Source organism: Athene noctua, chromosome 1 (assembly GCF_965140245.1).
Source record: "Athene noctua chromosome 1, bAthNoc1.hap1.1, whole genome shotgun sequence".
NCBI lineage: Eukaryota > Metazoa > Chordata > Aves > Strigiformes > Strigidae > Athene > Athene noctua.
This window is the reverse complement of record NC_134037.1, coordinates 52,433,227-52,456,659: the sequence shown is the minus strand read 5'-3', so window position 1 is coordinate 52,456,659 and position 23,433 is coordinate 52,433,227. Positions and strand designations below refer to the sequence as shown.

The window sequence follows — 23,433 nt, the reverse complement described above, 5'->3', positions numbered from 1 at the left end:
TCCAACCTGGCCTTGAACGCTGCCAGGGAGGGGGCATCCACCACTTCTCTGGGCAGCCTGTCCCAGTGTCTCACCACCCTCACAGTTAAGAATTTCTTCGTTTTATCTATCGTAATTCTACCCTCTTTCAGTTTAAAACTGTTACCCCTCTGACATCACTCCCTGATAAAGAGTCCCTCCCCATCTTTCCTGTAGCCCCCTTGAAGTACTGGAGGGTCACTATAAGGTCTCCCTGGAGCCTTCTCCTCTCCAGGCTGAACAACCCCAACTCTCTCAGCCTGTCCTCATAGGGGAGGTGCTCCAGCCCCCTCATCATCTTCATGGCCTCCTCTGGACCTGCTCCAACAGGTATATGTCCTTCTTATGTTAGGGATCCCAGAGCTGGACACAGGACTCCAGGTGGCGTCTCAAGAGAATGGAGTATGAGAATCACCTTCCTCGACCTGCTGGCCACACTTCATGGTCACTGCTGCCAAGGCTGCCCTGGAGCTTCACACTCCCCATCAGCCCCTCTTGGTGAGAACAAAGTCCAGCATAGCACCTCTTCCCATTGGTTCCTCTGTCACTTGGAGAAGGAAGTTTTCATCAACAAATTCCAGGAACCTCCTGGATTGCTTATGCACTGCATTCTCTTCAGTGTGGAAAAGAGATAACTTGAGGAGGATATGACAAAGGTCTAGAAAGTCAGGAGTGGTGTGAAATTAATGACTAGGGATTAAATATTCACTTGACTTTTCAATACAAGAACTGGAAGGAATCAAATAAAGATAGTAAAGGCCAAATTCAAAACAAGCAAAGAGAATTATCTGTGCAATGGGTAGTTGTTATGACAACTACTTGCCAATGGATGTTTAATATGTTAGACGTTTATATGGGGTAGACTATAGGATTTCATGGAAAAGAAGTCCACTGAGGTTTATTTCACACAGAGAACCACAGCTGGCTGAGGAAGTTTCCAAACTAGAAAGAACTGGAGGTTTGTTAAGTATATACAGAAAGCATAACACAGTAAAAACACTACACGCTTGCAGTGTTTTTACTGTTCTCTAGGCATCTGATTTTCACCACTGCTAAGTATGGATAGATAGTAGGCTGGATGAACCTTCCATGTGACCCAGTGTGACTGTTCTTTTGCTAAATAGGCAATTGCTGCATCCAGTGATGTCAGATTCTTAACAAACATTTCCTAATTAAAAAAGTAATCTACACTAAAGTATAAAGGGACTTTTCTATACAACAGACACAAAATTTCTTTTATGCGCATTTTAGTACCACACTCTGTGTTTGTGAACTTAAGGCTGAAAACAGACTCCTAACTGTACACTGATAAAAGATTACACAGAAGCTGGCAGGGCCCCAAAAGGCCACCTAAGCTCAGGTAGTGTCTGACATACTGATAGAAGCTATGGTCCTTTTTAGGCAATCCCTCTGTTCTAAAAGCATGCCCTCCTTGTGACTTATGACATTAACCACAGCCTGAGAAAGTCATCCTTTATATAGCCTATCTGCATTTAGAGATGATAATGATCTGAGAGAGGGGGAACAACATCTTGTAAAAAGATTTCTGGAGATGGGCAAAAGACTACAATGCTGACTAGAAACAGAAGCATGCAAAGCTCATCCTGCAAGACAGGCTCTACAAAAACACTTCTGACAGCTTTCATGGCATCTGGCACCCACTTTTTCATTACTCCACACAAGTAAGCTCCAAAACCAACTGCAAGTGAAGTACAACAGAACGTGTACTTCAGATGTGGAGAAAAGCATCACTGAATTCCCCAGTCCTACCTTGCAGATCCTACCTTTCCAATCTTCTGTACTCCTCTCCTTACCTAAGACTATGACACATGGAATTTAGCAAGTCTTGCCAACTCAATTTCCCCAGATGTCTTTCTCACAGAGTTAAATTACTACTACTCTACTCCTTCTGACTCTTTTACCCAAAACGAGCTGAGAAAAGAAAAAAGAGCTGAAACTGCAGTGTGGTGAGAAGAACAGAGACTATCTGGGTGGCAGCTGTGGAATTCAGTGTGTGGTGTGGGAGCAAGTTATTAATCCTGTTTCCAGTGCTCACATTCTTATTTTCACTATATTTAATGTTTATTTTAAAAATCACAGTTATAAAGCACTTGAGAAAGTCCAAATGCTGGTTTTCTTTTAGTTTTTCCCCAGTTTGTTTCTAGCTGCCATGACTGCCAGTAAAAAAACCTGATCCCACAAACTTTGCAACCTGAAAATTCAGAAAACATACACATTTCCTTTCTTAACATACCAGTTCTTAGTCCTGAGGATTTTTAATGCATTGAGTTAATAATACTGATTTATCTCCTCTTTGCTGCTTCTTCCCACAGCAGACAATTTTACTCACACTGCTGTTACTTGTTTTCTTTTCAACACATACCAACTCATGCTGTAACTCACTAGCTGTCAGCATATTAAAAGAAAGATTAGCAGTGCCAGCTACACCTCAGGAAAAACATTTGCACTCCTCACAGCTCAAGTGTTTATTATATACTACAGAAAAAGTGGTGCATTACATTATCCATGTCCCCTCTTCTTGTTTCTGCAGGGCTTCACTAAGCTGACAACTGACAGTTGCATGCTTGTTTAAAAACTGCAGTAAGAAATAATTATTCTGAAGACACTGCATATATAATCATCACAACATAATAACTTTTTTTAATACACCAGCTATTTCTTTACTAATTTGTATTTTGATAAAACAACTCTTAGTTTAACAAAAAAGCAATGTTAATCTAGTTAAAGATATATTTTAGGACCACTTAATAAAGTAGAAAAATGAGAAACTAAATTCTGAACACTATCTGACAACAAACAATTTGAATTTATATATAACCCTACAATTCATTATGACACAAAGCTATTGAAGGAGGCTCTCTCAGAGCCTAGAAAAGTGCCCCATAAAATTACAGATGAAGACTGAGGGGAAGATGTTACTCAAACTGCTTATTCTCAGTCCCATTATTTGTTGAGGTTTTAATACAATGTTCACAAGGAAAAAATAACTATAAATCTAGTAAAATATCATGCCTTTGATATTTCTCATGTTATTTACATAGCATTTACATAGTGTTTTACTAAAGTGTCTTTGAAGACTATACAATGCAAGAGCAGCCTGAACCTAGAAATACTCAGATATGCTGAAGAAATGTTAATCAACAGACATTTAGAACAACAGAAACAACTACTTAATCTTTGTTCCTTTTCCATGTGTATTATCACAGAAAATCGGGAGGCAGGTAAACAGGAAAGGGAGAAATTATTTTTGTATTTGGCAAGAGAAAGAAAGAATAGATTGTTCAGCATAGCTGATCTGGTTACCTTAATTATCTGCCTTTAACAATAGCAGCACAAAAGGCCTCCTTCCAACAATTCTCCAGGAATTACTAACCCTGGGATAAACTGTATAGGGTAACTAAATGTCCTCAAACTACTTTAGATGCTGGAGCAGGCAAGAAAGCTCCTTCCTTTAAATCACATTAAAATAATTCTTAAATGTTCTGTGTTTTGGAACCCAGTTCCACCCATAAAAACTATTTTCTTCTTAAATCCTACCTGGCAGTAGAGCCGAGTAACTTGCTATACATGGGGCATTCCACTCTCACCAACATGGCAATCTTTAAAACTGTGATCCTGAACCAAACTCCCAGAGCCTGGTGCTCCAGTAAATGTAGGAAAGATCACTACGATACGGCAAGTCAATACAGCAACACCTGACCCTTGCAGTTCTAATGAAGTTGGTAGCAAGTATACTCTTACAGTTTCACTCTGTAATAAGAGGCATTTGGACAAACTAAACATTTATTTCTAGGTGAATGTTCCAAATGTGGTATTTTAGGCAGATGCTTCTCTCTGGTAGACGAGAGAGACATTCTGACACTTTAATACAGTTATCAAAGAACAAATTTTCCTCTGCTCTCAAATTGTTTAATTGGAAAATTCACACTTCTTTTGCCAGGGAGGAGGGCAGGAGAAATCCTAACCATTTCCTACTATTAAATATTCAAATAAACTATTTAAGAAGCATTTTTTAAAACAAAGAAAAATAATTAAGTACTCAAAGGACTGTTTCTACACATGCAAAGGACAGACAATCAACTATCTGTTCTCTATATTGCTTTGAATTTTTAATCTAAATTATTTCATTTCAATTATTTACCCCTTAGAAATGCTGTCAACCATTTAAAAATTTTTATTTAGTAAATGCATAAAACTAGGTCACTGAAAACAAGCTTATACACAATAATACACAGACACATCAGAGGATTAATATATAAAAATCAAGAGATGAAAAAACTGACCTGCTGATTCTGGTGTTTGTTTAGTAGGGCTAAAAATAAGATGTAACATCTGGAGCAGTCTGCTAAAGCTCCACAGAAGTCATTGTAGGAAGAAAGTTTGCTACAAAGGTACAAAAATAAAATATAAATGAAAACACTTTTTTTCCACAAAAGCTTTTTTTAAAAAAATCACTTTGCTTTTGACTTTCAGAGCTGTATTTTCCAACAAATAAAATGAATGCCAATACTCTGACTTCTAGTGGAGTCATATGCAGTTACATAAGAGCACAACAGAAGTCTAGCTCTCCTCGCTGCAGTGAATTACGGGAAGAAGCAAACATAAGGAGCTTCCCAACCTGCTTGCCATATGGGCACAGTATGCTAACGCTAGCACTTCTTAACGTTAAAGGAGAACTGTAATTTCAAGATGACATGGGAAGTCAGACAGGAGAGGAAATAAAGGGTCCCTTCCTATGGCACATCCAGTAGAGCCCAGCGACAGCACTAACAGAACACATCTCTGATCAGCAAATATGGAGAATGCGCCTTCTTGCAGTCATGATTTTATCTCTGTGTATTCCTTAACAGCTGCTTTGGTCCTATACTGCTCACCTTGACCATTACAAAAATAGAAAATTAGACATGCTTTGGTCATACCAGAAGTACTGCAATAACACAACAAACTAGGATAACCTCTTACTTCCCATGTAGTCGAAACAGCAAATATCTGTGTGTATGTTCAATTACAAACAATTATAAGATTTACAGATGTAGAGAAATTAATAATCTGAACAGATTGAACATATTCTCTACAAAGAAACTGCCTAAAGTTACTGAGAGAAAAGAATAATTCTGTATTAGACACAACAAAATTCAAATCTGTGCTCTGTACTGCACAGTATAATTTTTTTTGGTAACTGCAATTTCCAGAAAGCTAATTAAATTGATTTTATGGCTAATTTGTATCCTTGGAGCATGCAGTTCACTAAACTTAAGAAAAAAAAATTGAAGCAGTGGGAAAATTTAAATAAGACAAATTACTTTTGCTCCGTATTGAATTCTAGATCAAGTAAATGTCCTTGTCAGAATTACAGTGTAAGTATCGATTACATTTAATTACAAGCCCATACCCCACTTTTCACGGCATTTTGCAAGTAAAAGAAATGCTCTCTTCTCAGAAGAAGTAAATACGCCCCAAGTGCTGCAATTATTGCTAGAACTCAACTCATTTTTAGGAACAAAATTAGAGACAGAGATGCGGACAAGGTTGGCATGGAAGTGGGAAAGCAATTCACATGCTATACAAGCAGCACAAATTGCAAAGGATCACATTTGCCTGTTTTAAGCTGTGGAGAGTTAAGGAATGACAGTCCCTTATGTAGCTGCTCTTCAAAGCCCAACCTGATCTTGTCTAGCAAGGAGAACGTGATGGATAATTTGGAGGGGATGAACAGGAAAAGAAGTTCATAGCAGAACTTCAGTGAACACAGAGTCACAGGCACCATGACTCAATACAATAACAACGCAGCAATGGCAAATACTTCACCCAGAATGACATTCATAAATTGTGCTTATAATACAACTCCTCCTGAAATTACAAACAGTTAATTTCACAGCTTCTTCAAAATCCTTAAATTGTTTGCAAGTCCATTTAGCACTGGACATGCAAGCTAGAAAGACTTCTGACTGAGAAACTATTCAGACTACAAAAGGATCTTTTTGGGTGATTCACTCATACTGATCTCACTCTTAAAAAGCACATCTTGGGAAGCAGGCACTGAGCTGCTCATAAAACTGAGATTCTTCCAGCACTTCCATCTGCACAGGCAAGCCCTGATCCCGCAGATTAATCTCTTCACTCTGTGACAGCTCAAAACAATGAACACTGATCTTATTTTCTCTCTTTTGTATTTTATTTCACAATACACAGTCCCCGACATGATTTAAGCTTGTGTAATTTCTCTCACTCATTTTTTTTTTTTAAAAACATGGCCTAAAATAGGATTAATAAATACTTAATAAATTTATGCAGCTTTAAAATATAAGCAATGGTAGTTCAAAAATCTCAGTCAGAACCTGCGGGATCACAGAATGACACAATACAACAAAAATACTTTTCACAGTTTGTATGGCTACAATGAAACAATTATTAATAAAAGGCACAATTACCATACAAAAACATTAAAACCTACACAGAGCTTTTAAAAAACCCAATTCAATGTAAATCTCCCAATTTCAGTCCTCGATCCTGTCCTCTTTGGGGTCACTCGAAGCAGGAACACTGACTGCATGCAGAAATAGCTGTTTGTTTTCTGTACATACCTGAATATCCTGACAATATAGGTGCATACATCCTTATCATTCATACGCTGCTCTAGCGCCACACAGAGCTCAGAGACTGCACCGTTGCAAAGGAGCTGGCGCCTTGCCGGAGGTAAGTCAGCCAAGTTTCGTAAACTAGCTGTCAGCTGCATATAGAATATTTAAAGATTTATTAATCACAACCGTTTACAACAGAATCCACTGTGTTTTGAAAATTTAATAAGGCTCAGATCTCATTTATAACGTCTAAGGCAGCCTGAATGCCCTGTTAACATTCTGCAGCCATGTACCTACCAATAAATTATAACAGGAAATGTGCAAGTAACAGAATTGTGTATACTGAAATAATTGTTTGAAAATGAAAGGCTGATAATGGTCTTTGCCTGCATGTAACCTCCTCCTTTGAGGGAAACGTGATCTTTCATATATTTTTAAATCTTGCATGCATTGATACAACCATATACTAATTGGAAATTAGGGGAAATGCTGTGGATAAAGAGATTTTTTCTCTAAGATCTAATTTTGCAAATTTACGTTCTTGCAAATTAATACTGATATATAATAGCTTTATTGATAATAATTATAGGCTGTAAATGAAGATGAACTGATTTTAAAAGACAATAACATTTATTTTCATTTAAAAATTTGAGAGTTAATCAAGATCAAGAGAAATCCACTATTCAAACAGTACAAAAATGAAAAGCTTAAGTCCTCAGGTTTATTTTGGAGAAACCAAAATATTTTCAGAAGATACTGTTCTATTTCAAGCATAAAATATCTATCACTTGTAGATATGCAAAATGAATCAGCTATTGCATATTTTGAAATGTTCTGGTTCTCTTCCAAGGTAAGAGTATTCAAATGCCAAGGTCTGACAGGCAATGAATGATATGTAAGTTAACTGTTGATCTAAACCAGAACTTACTATAAAATTAATGTGAAGTCATTTAATCTAATGTGAGTATGGGAAGTCTTCAAATTTTCCTTATTCTAAGAGTAAGGTATTTAACTTCAATTTGGTTTTAAATGTAGTTTGGTAAGGCACAAAGGCTATGCAAATTGTTTGTAATCACAAAAAAACTCTAGAAATTAAGTATTTTATCACTGAATTGGACTGCTTGTCCAATGATATGTAACGGCTAGTTTTAAAGGAAAAAATCTGACAAAGAGCAGGTTAAGCTGTTGTGTCTGAGGAGCTTTTGATCATAGGATTCTATGCACTACTCTGTCCATTCTCCAGCAGCTTTCAAATCTGCTGCCCTACTTCAGAAGTGTGCACGTCTTTGATTACCACACGATGTTCTGTAATGGAACAATAGGAGAAGGAACAGCACATCAAAATGGAGAAGCAAGGTACAGAGGGGAAAAAAATTATATGCTAATGTGAATGTGATATGTGAATAGATTTTACTTCAGCACTAAATATGAAATGTATGCTATATTCAGAATAAACAGAAACTGAACCTATAGAAGCCATTTGCTTCATATTGATCATATTTTAAGAAGATACCTGGAAGTTTTTGGTATTTTAACAACTGCAAAAAACACATTTCCAGATAGGTATTCTTTCACAAGTCACAATGCTTCAAAAGTCAACACAATACTTCAGAAATATTTTAAAATTAAAATATTCTGATCAAATACTTTGCTATTCAATAGTTTTGGAGGAAAAACTCCTGACAAATGGAAGAGACGCAGAAAACTCCATTCAGCACTCCACAAGATGTTCACAGTCAACCTAGAATGATACTTGTTGAGCTCTAGCTAAACTTCACAATAAAGAAAGTTAAGGATAAACCACATATTAAAAATGTTGTTCAAACCCAGACCAGGGCTTTAACTGCAGAAAAGAGACTTATATATTAGATAATGTAAAAAAATAGTATCTTTACTCATATATAATGGTGCAGAGGTCTCCAAAAAGAGTAAAATTTTTCACTGCCTGAGACAGTTAGACTGTTCAAAAAATTCTATTAAGAGGCATCCTGACACAAAGACAGATTGGAAAGGAAAAGCAATGCAAAATAACATATACGCTTAAATGTGTGAGACAATGAAATTCAGAAGTTCATATATACCCACAAAAGAACAGTTAGTACGCAAGTGAAACTTGAAGAGTACAAATTAAAAAATAGTGGAAGCTATCCAGAGAGCAGATGAATTCAAGAGATATTATGATTGCTTCAAGCAGACACCATGATTCAGGGAGAAATGCCTAACAATTGGCTTTAGCAATCCCCACCAGCCCGAATCCTTACGTTGCCATGTGAAAGATCAAATTCACCCAAACAGAAAATTTAACAGCAGACAAATGCTATTTTTAAAGACTACGACATTTAAGTGCTTTTCAATTAAGGAACATGAAGTACTTGTTAAGTCTTGTCAGTGACACTTCAAAAGCCTTGCCTTTTGCATAAGCATTACCATATTCTGTATAAATAGACTCAGATTATTAGGTGAAGCAACATAAACTGAGTCAAAGATGACCTTGGTTTCATGTCCTCTAGTAAGGAAAAATAATAATGATTACAAACATTTTTATTCTTGTACTGTGGGACTTCTGCATAAAATCCATTGTGTAACAACAAAGAAATCAGAGAGGGACTGTATTACCACAAAAAGGACCTGTCATGATTACATAAAACACTGCCATCTGGTGATTGTGCAATTATACCGTTAAAGAATGAAGAGTTGGTCCCAGTTAACTAAGATACTTCAGTTATCAGGATTAAGAGATGGCAGAGCTTCCCTCAGACACTACTGTGAGTATTTAAGGTGTTCTCCTCCAATATAATTTGCTCTCTATTCCTGAAGACACATATTTATTCATTATTTCTGTGTATCACTGGATATTTGATCTTCTGCTACCAGTTAAAGTATGCCATGAACACTTCCTTTATTCTAAAGACATGAATCAAAGAATAAACTTTCTTTGATGCTATATCCCTGAAAACAGAACTATTCCTACATCTGTCTACGATGACTGAACAATTAGGTCACGTGGAAGAAATGGTGCACATTAATGTAGATTTGTTGAAGAAACCGATATGAGAAAGTTACACAGGAATTCCATAGCAGCAGGAATCACCACTTTTCTCACAAGAAAAATAAAGTATCTGTACTACTATGGAAGAGAATACAAACAAGAGAAACAGCAACCTCAGCCAGAGACCGTTGTCATATCGACTTTTCCACAAAATACTCAAGGCGTTCTTAGAAACAGCCAGTCTATTCAAACTGTACAAACCAGTTTTGCTACACTTCCAATCATAGTAAAAACAGCACAGATAATAATGACACCACCACCACCCCCCAAAAAAAAGTGTAAAATGTGACATTTTCCTTTCAAACATTTGCAAATTAAACCCTCAATCTAAAACCCTAAATTTATCCACATACAAATAATGGAAGAAAAAAAATTTTCTGCAAAGTCATGGGGAAGTTCAGACAGCTAACCAAACAGCTGAAAATAATCTGATTAATTAGCTTTATTACTTGGACATAATTTGTTCTTTTTAAATGTCCCAACTGGCAAAAACTTCTTTTTATATCTATTTAACATAAATTTCCACCTCTTTCTACTCAACAGGATTGCCATTATATGTATTATAGGATTAATGCCAACAGCAGCCAGCAAATGTCAGTAAAGTAATATGCTTTGCTTTTAACCATCCCCTTCCTGCTCTCAGAAGGATGAATATTTTTAAACCATATAAACATGAAAAGACATACAGGATACGTATCCGTAATTTAGGTTTTAAAATGCCTACCAAAACTGCAACCTAAATTTCCACCCACTGACATGACTGCACAGCTTCCATATGTGAGGCATCATACTCTACTTCTTCATCCAAACTTACTTTTATAGTTTAGGTGTGTTCACCTTGCAAATTACACTGAGAACAGAACCTGTTCTGGACCCCCAATCCTTCCTCAATAGTTTTCAAAAGGGGGTTTCTAACTAAACTAATAGCTTAAGGCAGCACTGCAGTAATATTGGGACTTACAAAGTCTAACTAGCAGCATTCAAGGAAAATATAGTCACTAAAATCTTGCTTATGTGCAGACCTGATGTTTGTACACCTTCTTTGAAAAAGAAGGCTTGGAAATCCCATATACAATTTTTGTATAGACTATAAACTGTAATATCAACAAAATGGCACAGATAATTTTAGAATTGTTTGGAGAATTCACAGTGCCACAAAAAAATTAACATTCCCAATTCTAAAGATAGAACCGTATAAAAGAGAATTTTGTAATTTATATAGGAACTTAAGGATGACATGACCAGTTAGGAAAGAAAATAAGAACATGACAAGGCACAAGGAGAATCAGTTTGTATTTATTATTTCAGTTTAAAGAATTTAGACAGGGAACACATTTTTATCTATTTACTATAATATCCAGAACACTGTCAGCACCATAAAATAATAAGAAACTGTTTTTATTAGGTACCTAAAAATATTTCTATTACCTTCAGAATTTCTAAAGCCTTTAAAACTGACTACACAAAAATATCTATGATAATTGAATTTAGGCCCTGAACAACTTCATTTAAACTTCTTAAAAAAAATCCTGTTCAAATATAGGTACAACTCTGTCAGTGGCACACAGGGTTAGCTTATCTCCTCTAATTAAATTTTTAATTTGCCCTTGAAGTATGTACTTTTAGAAATAAAAGTAAATGCTAACCTGGACTAATAGGTGACCCAAGTTGGAGAAATGTGTGTCATTTTCCTTTATATTATTAATCTGCTTCACTAATTGCAGAAACATTTCAACAGCTCCTTTGTTGGCCATTTCATTAAGTAGTACTGCATTTCCAGACATGAATTTTATAGCTCCCATGCAATACAGGAGAGCTTCGTTGTTTTTTTGTAGATCTTCAGTTCTCAGGACCTCCAACAAACAATCTAAAAGGAAAATCATTATTCAGAAAGCCAAATATTAACATTTATTTTTAATACAGTCCAGTCATTGAAGAGATTAACAACTGGGAAAAAAAACTCAAATTGAACTCTTAGATTTCTAGTAAGTGGGCTAGAAAAATTGGGTATTTGGATTGAAACCAAGAAACAATTATTGATGAATAAGAGAATGGGCTTGACTTTTGTTCTTCCAGGCTTCAAGAACCAGCACCAGTTGTAAAGACATAGCAGTAATCACTGAAATCATCCATCAAGATTTGCAAAAGTTATTGTGTGTGCCTGGAATTTCGTGTACTAAACTTGAGACATTCTAAAGAGGTTTATTCCCACTGCTTCCTTAAAAATCAAATGTTTTAAAGCACCTCAAATGGAGCACTAAAAAGCACAGATGCCTAATTCGAATCTGATATTTGAAGCGTGTTCCTAGCCTTTTTAGATTTACTTTTTATGTAGGTAAAGTTACTGTAACAGTTCTGCTTTATGTTACCACTGTCAGATATCTGAAATGTTCAAACTAACAGTTGTTAGCACAAGCCCAATGTACTTTTCACAGTCAAATTGAGACATTCTGAATTTGGTGGGTGTATCTTATATAAATAAGTAATCCTAACCAGTTTTATTCTTTTGAATTTCTAGTAACTGATTTAAACTAACATTTACTTATGCTTCCTGTGTTCTATCCAGTTGAATAAAAACATTTTCCCACCTCATTAAACTTAAGAGATTTCTAAAGCTTTTTCTGTCTCAGCTCAGGTTGAAACTCTCCAAGTATATGGGTGTATATGGATGAAGTACACACACTCTAGGCTCTTGTCCAAACTCTCACCACCCTCACCAACTGCCAAGTGGTCAGATAAATCACTTGGGTTGTGGTGATGTGAGAAATCAGTTTACGCAGATATACACATATGCTTTAACTTATGCACATGCAGCAATTGCAAGTTCAAGGCCTACATTAATAAAAACATAATGAAGTTTTAATGAAAGGAATGACCATCAATCAATACCTATTATCATTCATACACTGTAATTTTCTTCATATTTATCATATTTGAAAGGAGTGTATGTGCATGTATGACACAAATACAGTTACAATCATGAAAGAGATCTTAGAGTCGTTGCTGACGATTCTCCAAAACCATTGGCTCAATGTGCAGCAGCAGCTAAAAAAAGCCAGTGACTGTTCTCAATATCCTTTCTGGTGATGGCCAACAACACAGACAGCATTATTTCACTTCTATAAAATTTGGTGCAGACACATGTTGACTTCTGTAGACAGTTTTGTTCTGTACATCTCAAGAAGGATCTACTGGAGTTGGAATGGGTACGGAGAAGGCTACTAAAACAACTGAGAGAATGACACAGTATCCTTTCAAAGAGAGAGCTATAAGGCTGAGATGCCTCAGTCTGAAGAGGAGAAGGCAGAGGCTATGTGATATGACTGGTTTAAAAAAAAATCATTAAAGTGGAGGGTAAGCTGACTGTAGAAACTCTTACAAATCCTGCAGAACTACAGGCAGGGGCACAATGAAAAAAGGATAGGTTTAAAACAGCAGACAGAGAACTTTTGGAACTTGATGCTCTATGAGATAGATTGTAGAGGCACACAGAAGTTCAAAGAAGAATTAGACAAATTAACGGACAAAAGATCTATAAAAAGAGACTAAAAAAAATTAGGCAGAGATGTACCATCTAATGTCCCTAATATAATGTAACAATTCTGGACACTGGGGTAGAACAGGGGAAATGGATCACAGAAAACATGTAGGCTTCCGTGCTCTGCCTAAACAGCATCCCCTATAGGCATCACTAGGCACAGAATACTGGACTAGATGGAACATTAATTTGACCCACTAGGCAATTTTCAGTGTTTGACTAAGTTAACTCTGAGAATGTTTCCTGAAAGATGATCAATCTAACTATTGAGTTTCAATATCTAACTTAGATCCAAGAACAGAATACATACCCAATAATCTATCATTTTGAATGATGTAATCATTTTTTTCATTCCTGCAAATTTTAAATGCAAGCTTACAAACATTGAGAAGATTTTTTCCATCCACTTTCATCTGCCAATAAAGTAAGAGACATTAAAAATCACAACTAAAATCTACATACAAAAATGCACCATAACATTTTACAAGTTCAGACACCGTTGCAAACTTGTATTCTCACAGAACTATTAAACTCCAGCTGCAACCCTGACAGTACACTGAGCAAAACAGAAATGTTTGCAGAATTAAAAGACTCTGAAACCTAGCTAGTTTAAGCTCTGTTTAGCAAACTGTGCTGACTGACTTTAAAATAACAGAGGATATATAAACTTTTTATGTACTTTCTCTAGGTAGTATATCAATAACTTGTATGGTTTTGTTCTCTTAATTCATTCTTACAAAAAAATACTGCACAAGACTCACGGTCTGGCATCCATGGCCATACTGCAAAGAACTCCAGTACAATAGTACATTTCATCATGAAAGTTATCATCAAATATCAGAAAACAAGATCTTATGATGTACTAATGGTCATTGAGAGATCATGGAAGGGAAGTAAAAGTGTTAAACATTCAATGACAAATCTCTTCCTTTTCTCTGCAATTCAAGGGCAATTTTTTCCCTTGTTCATGATTTTTAAAAGATTCCACAGAAAAATGTAACAGAATTACTTTTTTAAAAAATAAGCACCACTTAACATCTAAGTAGTATCTGAATACATAATTATATCTTCTGATTAAAATAACACACACTACCTTAAAGGAGAACTGCCTGTCCCCAATGCACACACACACAAATTAGTAAAATGTCTACAAGACAATGTCAGCTGGTATCCTTTCACCAGTGTCCATACATACTTAATAGAAGTTGAACCAATAGGTTCAAAAGCACCAACTTAACTGATAGTTTTAATTGGAAATACTAGAGAAAGAGATAATTACTCTTCCTCTCTTCAAAAAAAAACCTGGTTTAGTATTTTCAGATAAAGGTGTTTAATATTGTCAATATATTATTCAAAAACTAAGCTTTATTTCTATGTGTGATTTTTTAAATTACTGGGTTTTTAAAATCCCTGCATGTATATCCCAGCTTAGGACACTGTCTCTTTTCCATGCCTAAGCAATATTCCTGCCACCATACACGAGCTATCCTATTTTGTCTCCCTCCTTCCTCCCCTATACGTAATTTCTCTGCAAAAAATAGGCTCTAACAAGCACTGATCTGGATGAATGGGAGACTAGTATTCGTATAGCAAGAAAATGTGCTTAGTAAAGGGTTAGTTTAGACACAGTTTAGAAGTATAAAATGAAAAATTAAATACAAGTTGTAATTCATGATTTTGAGCTTCACATTCTACCAATCAGCATTTTAAAACACTTACAGCCAGAATAATCTTTGCCAGCTTCAGGCAAAGCGGATCTGAATCAACATCTACAAGTTTATATAATGTCTTCAGAAGCACACTTCTTCTTTTAAATCTTTTTCCAAGCATATTCCCTTCATTCAAGGCTTGATAGAGCTTGGTGCAAGCCAGACAAAGATTTTCTACATTGTCTTCTACTTGAAGAGGGTGGGAAGGGAGAGAAAAATAAAAAATAATTATCAGTGCCACCTCTTCCAGAGCATCTCAGTAGACAAAGACACAGAACAAAATAAAGAATGGGTTGCACAACAACAAAAATAAGGCACCCAATAAATCTCTTAAAATGGTAACATGATCCTCAAAAACGGTTTTATTCTGCTCTTTCAAAAAGAAGAGACTCAAGCCAAGAAATCACAGAGCCAAAATAATACCTAAAGCTAAAATGAAACTCACCTTTAATGCTTAATGATCAGATTGACCAAATGTCTACCAGGAAACTGTGAATCTGAATATATTCTTTAAACAGCTCCACCGAACATTACAAAAAGAGACAGTTAAGGAACTGAATTTCCCCACGTGCATAATCTAATATATCAAACGTTGCTGGGATTAAGAACAAGTGAATGTAAAAACTTGTTACAACTCTCCAATGCATAGTAGAGGTGCAAGATACATTTGAATGGACCATTGGCCTATTGGCAAAAGAATCATCTACCTCCTAACCTAAGTCACTCAGACACTATTTAAAAAATACAAAAATAAAACCTGCAGTAAATTATTACAGAATCTGCATCACAAACAATGGAACCATGTACATTTTTACTTCAGAGAGAAAAGTCTTGCCTGTTTTTAAAATTCAAGAGTGATTGGGTTTTCTCCTTTTCTTACATTTGCTTCTGTCTGTAAGGTGACACTAATAAAGCACCATCTAAACCCACTTAAACTGCCTGTATGAACTCTGCATTTACTCAGGATGTACTTCACAGCTGAAATAGCGTCATATTCAGGGAAGCAAGGCACTTGTGATGAAATACATGTGGACAGGAAGTTCTGACAAAAACCATTATATCTAAGGCCCCAAACCTGTAGGCAGATTCAGGGACCTACCTCTCCTGCTGAACAGTGCCTGGAAGCTCTCAATTTGCAGTCATCATACTCAAGTAACAACAATGGCTATTCCATTTCTACTCCCATCATAGCAGAAAATTTAACATATTTTAGCATGATTCTAAACCCTCTGCTTCAGTAAGCAGTGGCACTTACAGGAGTGGCAAGGAACTGAAATTGAAAGGTCTCCACCCCACTTCATCAAAATTAACAACAAAAATCATTCACCACTCACCCCATGGGGAATTCCTGAATCTTATCCTCCCTTAAGCACTACAACGTAACAAAATAAAGTGTTTGCTCCTGTGATGGATGCACTCAACCCCTTAACCAAACTAGCATTAGTTTGGTACAGGCTCCAAACAATATAAAGGCCTGAACCTTAGCCGGGCCAAGAACTCCTCTAGTTTCAATGTGTTCTCTGGAAACCCACAAAGCAGAGTGACATAGTGAGCACTGATGCATATGATGATGGAACACCAATCCTGCGATTAACACATGAATAGCAGGTGGCTTTTCCAAGGCTCATTTATCAAGCAGCAAAGAAAGTTGCGGGTAAAAGGAATCTCATGCATACCTTTCCCATTGCATGTAATCTGACTACAAGCCAACCACTTTATTCCATAAATATGTCAGCTTAAGTGAGGCTTCTTTGAGCTCTCCCTGCTAGGCACTGTGGCTGCATGGTGGTGATCCCCCCTTGAGCTGGGACACCTCTCAAGGTTGCTCCTCGAGGCAGAGAGACCTTTTACTACTGGAAGATCTTTGGTAAGTGACTGATAGCATGCTGAATCAATACAAATGAAACATTACTAATACTAATGAAACATTACTAATCCATGTAGCTACTCAATATTAGTTATTATAAACTTTGTATAGATAATTAGACATAAACTGTTGTCCAAGTCTGAGACTATGATTGCACCTGGCTGCACCTAAGCTCCATCAGGAGTTTAGAAAGGAAGGGGGTTCCACTCTGAACCTTGTGAAGAAACTGGAGAGTCTTCCTTACCCTTTTACATCTCCAGTCTCTGTGTGATTCAGTCTAACTTGATTCTAACTCAATTTTCCTTTGTATGTTTCTTTTATGCAGTAATTAATAAGGTGAACCTTGTCATCAAACTTACTGAACCTTGGTAATCTACTGTTAAACAGCACCAAACTTACTGAACCACCTCAATAAAACATATTGCTGCTTCTCTCCTTTAAGTGAGGTGCATTCCACCCATATGAGACAAATTGGCGTAGTTGTCAGGATCCTAAACCAGGATTCACTACAGCACCTCTACAAAAAAAGAGACCTCAGGGTTCTATTTGTTTTTGTTATGTAACAACCATCTCAAATGCATGATATTCATAAGATTTTAGACAATAATTAATTTCCCAGTTAAACTTCAGATTTCTTCTTGCATGGAAAGTTTTCTGCAAATGTTTTTGAGGGAGAAAGGGGAAGAAAAAGGCTTTTCTATTAATATATTAAAAACTAAATGTGACTTAAATGCATGTATAGGGATTTAGCCGAAACGTATGAAACAAGTGACTGCACACAAAATTTAAAAATATTGAATTACCAACAGACCCTCTAAAAACATTAAAATTATGGAATTCTAATATTCACTGTGATAGGAAGAACTGCAATTGTGCAGTAAACAGCCTAAATAAAGCAATATAACACACAGCTGCAGGAGACAATGATGCAATTCAATTACAATCTGTGTGAATATTCGAGAAGCAGCAAAACTCTTCACTTTAAGGTTTTTGCAGTACAACGTTCAATCAACCAGTGAGAAAGTACCATTAGATAATTTCACCTATTAGTAGAAAAACCAAGCCATAATCAAGTTTTTAAAAAAAAATATAAAAAAACCCCAACACGCTAAACAAATCAAGTAAAGACTGAGGAAAAGGGGCATGAAAATTGATTTTCCTTAGTTACATTCATGACAAGGGAGAGACATAATTAGATTTTACCTCTAAATAATATTTTGCTTACCTTCAAAGAAAATCTCACTGTGCAAAACTTTAACTCAGTGGCTCATATTTGACAATCTCAGCAATAAGCAAGGAAAATAAGAAGTTGCATAGCTTTTCAAATCCTGATCACTGTTTTTCTAGAAATCAGTGACAGATGTGGGAATGAGAATCCTGTCTTTTTAAAATAATGACATATTTTGGGAATCACTCAGTACCATACAGGTGCTTCATACTCATCAACATCTGCAAAATTATGCAAAAAAAAAATTCTAATCTGTACCATCCTATAATGAACACTGCAAAAGATCCCGTAAAACAGAATCAATCCCCTAATTTGACACTCACTTTTAACCACTTGTAAAAACAAATCTACTTTCTATATTCCCACCATTCAAATAAATATAATGTCTACAGAAGACAACTAAACAACCTTTTGAATGAAACATGGAAATGGATTTCAATCTTTCAAGCCATACTTAATTTACTCAATTTTGCTTCAATATTCTGGGTCATTACATTCTTTTCTGAGACATCTAACACTTTAAGCACAAATGAAAACTATCATTAAGGTTTCCTTAGCTTTCTAAAAATAATTGAGGCCTCCAATACAGTTCACGCTTAAAACAGTGAATCTGTGCAATACTTTATTCTTACAAATATTACCTCTTCACTGACTGCTAAGCTGGCAGAGCTATATTGTCTAAAATAGGGTAATTTAATCAGACAAGATCTTCTCTAAACCAGGATTTTTTTAATAGAATTACAGAATGGTTGAGGTTGGAAGGGTCCTCTGGAGGTCATCTAGTCCAAACCCCACTCAAGCTGGGCCATCTACAGATGGTTGCCCAGGCCAGTTTTGCACTGCAAAGTCACTAAACATAGGAAAGCATAAAAGGCTACATAGTCCAACTGCTGTTAGCCTTTTGTAGTAAACACAAATGAATCCCATGTTTCCTGCAGGAAAATATACAGGAAAATATACCCTTTCAAGAACAGTTTTACTCACCTTCTTCCAGTTCATGCAGAATTGGTAGAATCTTTACATGCCAAAAGATTTCTTCCTCTTCCAATTCATTTATTCTTGTTTCATCCTCTAAGCCTTCAAAATACATACAAAACAAAAGCACATATTCAGTGAAGGTTTCAACTTCTACACAAATACACAACTACAAATACTTTATTCATTAGTCAGATAAGAAAATGTCACATTTTCCTATATTCTGGGTTATTTTACCTATTCAAGCTTTTGTTCTTATTTACATTTTCTCAAAAACAAAAGTTTCAAACAAAACTGGATGGATAAATGTTTTGATATGTAAAGCTGTACTGTAAAGCCAGATTTGTTTTTGCTTGCTGACATTAATGTTGCATTTGATCGCTGAACTGGAAGGTAATGGCTACTTTTACATCAACACATCCTACTGTTTTTCAGCTCTGAGTCCACATGACAGCTTACTGTGTGTTAAAAAATATCCATATTCTAGACAATCCTCTAGGATTGTACAATTTTATCTAGTACACATGCACAATATTACACTAAGCTTGGTTCACTGACTCTTTAATCAGTTAGGGAAAAATAGTCTTGTTATTACATCCTGTTACCAATTCTAATCACTTCATGCAATTAGTTTTGTGAACTTCTCGACTAAGTTTTTGTAAAATGCATGTTTCCCCCCTAGTCTTTGCTACGTTAAACAATTTCTCACAGAGCATCTTGGGAAATGAACAGTAAACTACAGATATCTGAAAGATGCTTTCCTTCCAATAAGCATGTCAGAAACCTTGAGGGCAACCAACTTCTAGTTTTCTTGGCCACACAACCAATTTCTTCCACAGTGACTGAGAAAGAGCTACTGTTCACTATAGAAACCTTGTCCACTTCACAAAGAGAAGTTTTAAAAAATATTTCAGCTTTTTTTATATTTTGCTTCAAAAAGAAAAAGACAAAATAAGTCTATCAGCAGACATCAATTTAAAAATCGGTATACCAAAAAATCAGCAGTCTGGAATTCTGGAAACAAGACTGGGAACATGGATCCGTTTTTAGATTGGACAAGGGAGTTGGTGAAACATGATTTATTACAAAATAGATTCCAGGATTGACTTTCATATGGATGCAGTATCACTGGGAATTATTCCAACTTGCTGAACATCCTTTTCACATTCACCTGGCACTATGTAAAGCGACAGAATTCTGGTCTGAAACACAGGCACACTATAGTTAGTAGTTTTACAACTTGAGTTTTAAAGGCTCTAACAACCTTACAAGCTGCATGTAGGCATATTTTCTGACTTCAAGATTAGGTTAAGCTCCTTATCTTGCAGGCAACCAAAGTTGTTGTTAGAAAGATGGGGTTTGGTTTGGTTGGGTTTTTTTAAACAGGGAAATAGAAGTCACACAACTCCACTAAAAAATACAAAGAAAGGCATTAAGACTAGAATATATGCATTTTAAGTGACAGATTTGTCAGAAAGTGTGTTCTCCCGTTCACTACTAGCTCTTTCATTTAAATGACAATGTAAATTCTTATCATCATCATTATCAAGCACAATACTATACTATATGAGAACATTGATATTGAGAGGTTTGCATTATGAGAACAGTATTTCAGACATTAAAAAAATGACTGTCTACTGAACATTACTTGGAACAGTGAAACAATTAAAAACTTGCTGATTATTTTGAAAGCTAGCTCTTTAAAAAAAATATCCAGACTCTGTTTGTGTATCTGTTTTAAATTTAACTGTCTACCTGTATTTTACACAGAATGAATCTATGAATTATATTTCAACAGATTATACAATGATGCTGTTTCATAAGTAATAAACTAGTATGTTATTACAATAACTATATATTGTTGGTATGTGCATATATACATATTAGAAGTATATGTTATTAGGTAATATTATTATTAGTTATTTTGCAGACCTTTATTTTCTAGATCAAATACGTTAATAGTCTTATTTAGATTGATGAGTAGCTTAATTAATAAACACTATGCAGCATTTCCAGTGAAGTGAAAGTTCTGCTCCAGATAATGTAAGAACACAGCTGAAATAAGAACATTAGGATAGTTTGCACTGTTCCTTCCTGCCACAAAACCCACATATTGCCTCAATTATTTATTTTCTTTCCAATTTGTAGCTACCTCAAAGTGAAAGACGAGACTGATTTTCTAACTACACATATGCTTAACTTTATTTAGCAAGAAATAGAATACTTTATGTACTTGCAGTTATGACCAAACGTCTCACTAAAAAAAAAAATAAATTAGCAAAAACATTCAATTTTTAGTTCAGAACAAAAAGAATTGATTTTTTTGTGCCACTCTGCTGCAGTTGTCTCGCAAACATCAGAAAAATACAGCAACCTAAAAGTCATAATAGCATAATTTAAAAAAAAATATATCACTTATAACTAGGAAAAAAAAAGATATTTTTGCTAAAAAATATTAATCCTAGCAATAAGAATGAACAGGAAAAACATTATTATAAAGAAAAGCAACATTAATAAATTGTAAACTTGCATGTGTCTCCGTCCTGGGGGATTTTTAAGGTGCTGATTAAAAGTTAAAGCACTAGCTGTATTTAAAATATTGCAGAAGCTGTCCTGAACCTTCTAATCAAGCGAATCACAATTCAACAGCAAAAATACTCAAGCAAAAGAATTCAGCAAGTTGAAGTTCATTGTCTCAGTTTTTCATAGGTCTTAACCACAGCTTTGCATTCTGGTCAAAAAAAAAAAAAATCACTAATCAGTCTACATTTATTGGTTGCTGTTTTTAGCATGTAAATACAAGAGCCTTAGCAACACTGAGCTTTCAAAAGCTGTGTACTGCCTGACTTATCATGTTTAGCCTTTTCATGGAATACTGAGTGGCTATGAATATATCAATATTAAAACAGTCTACCTCCTCTCTAAAATGTGAAAGTATAAACAAAAATCATATCAGAAAATAGAAATAATCTCTAAATGAACACTCCCCCCCAGACCCCACTATAGAGGAGAAATGATTGAGAATTCCTACTGCTATCCCACTGTTTATTCTGAGATTAAAGAAGTATGCACAACCTAAGGAAGTGACATGATGTTAAAAAAAGCAGATATAAAAAGAAACAATCCTAATAACACATGTTTTTTTTCAACACCGAATAAAATAGCACAAATAAATTAAAAGGCCTATAAACAGAGAAAATACAGCCCCACAGAATACTAACTCCCATGACATGGTAAATACTCTCAGCCTCCTCTGAAGGAAATGAAAGCAGAGCACATTACAGCCCTTGTCAGAATGATCCTTAATAATGCAACTTCTCAGTTCTAGAAAAATAGTAATAAAACATAATAGCAGAGTAGAAACTTCAGGTTTCCATACCAGACTCTCAAATATGCACTTGCCATGTATGAAACGTGACAGCTATGAAGAAGTATTAATTAAAATCTGTTACGTAAAATTAGCAAAATGCATCCCTACGGGGCAATCCAGAATCTGTATCTTCAGCTAATATACCTTGACCCTTCTGTGCAGCTATGTCAGTTTACAAAAACTGACGATCAAACAAGGTGTTAATGGATTGGCAAATTCTTAAGCTTACATATGGGAAAAAATAGAGAAAATATCAACAGATTTTTAGAGTGAAGACATCTTGAATATTGTTTCTCTTTATCAACAACAGTAAAAAAACCCTATACAGCTAGAAAACCAAAAATATTGTTCAGTGAATAAAGAAGAGATCTTCAAATCACAAAAATTAAATTATTTGTATTTGACTGTATTTCACATTTTTTTACTGGAGATTGAAATGCCTTATAAAGTACCTGTTACTCTTCTCTTCCAGCCTGTACTCCTTGGCCACGATGAACTAGTGTCAGGCTTTTTCATCTCGTCACTAAAAGATACAGTATAGATACATACAAAGTATATCAGAATACAGTGCTCAAAATGCTCCTTTCTCCACAATGTAGTCAGTATGAGATCTGCATATTAATAACTAACTGGAAAAGATTATGAGTTATTTTACTAAGTTAGTAGGTTATGTGCTCATTAAAAATGACATAAAAATACAACTTCCTCTGGTATGTATTACAGAAAGCTCCTTCAGAAATATTGACATATTTACACCACAAGAGGTCACCATTATGGAACACAAAACCTAAAGCATTTCCACTTGTACAATAAAGCTGAAATCTGAATGAAACTAAACTCAGAAAGAGCCAATTTTTATTTCATCATCCGTTTCATTAACTGCATAGAAACTCAACTAGCTTAAAACTGTACGTTCATCCATTCACATGGACAGTGATTTCTTCTGATAGAATTAACACTTTTAAAAGATTTAATGAGAAGAATTTTCAAAGAAACAAACACTTTATTAACCTTTAATGTAAGTATTAGAATTTCTAGGTCTTCCTGTGAACTAATGCTAACTACATAGTGATCACT

General features: G+C 35.3%; 1 protein-coding gene across 3 annotated transcripts in view; it reads right to left on the bottom strand.

Annotated features, from left to right (window-relative positions):
* ARMC2 (armadillo repeat containing 2) overlaps nt 1-23,433 on the bottom strand; it is a 67,846-nt gene that overhangs the window by 19,534 nt on the left and 24,879 nt on the right. For all 3 annotated transcript variants that reach the window (XM_074923305.1, XM_074923312.1, XM_074923322.1), the window contains 7 exons: nt 22,809-22,879; nt 18,996-19,088; nt 14,927-15,102; nt 13,518-13,620; nt 11,316-11,536; nt 6,624-6,769; nt 4,323-4,422 (listed from right to left, as the gene is read on the bottom strand). In XM_074923305.1, coding sequence (XP_074779406.1) covers nt 4,323-4,422; nt 6,624-6,769; nt 11,316-11,536; nt 13,518-13,620; nt 14,927-15,102; nt 18,996-19,088; nt 22,809-22,879 — 910 coding nt within the window. The remainder of the gene's footprint in view (nt 1-4,322; nt 4,423-6,623; nt 6,770-11,315; nt 11,537-13,517; nt 13,621-14,926; nt 15,103-18,995; nt 19,089-22,808; nt 22,880-23,433) is intronic.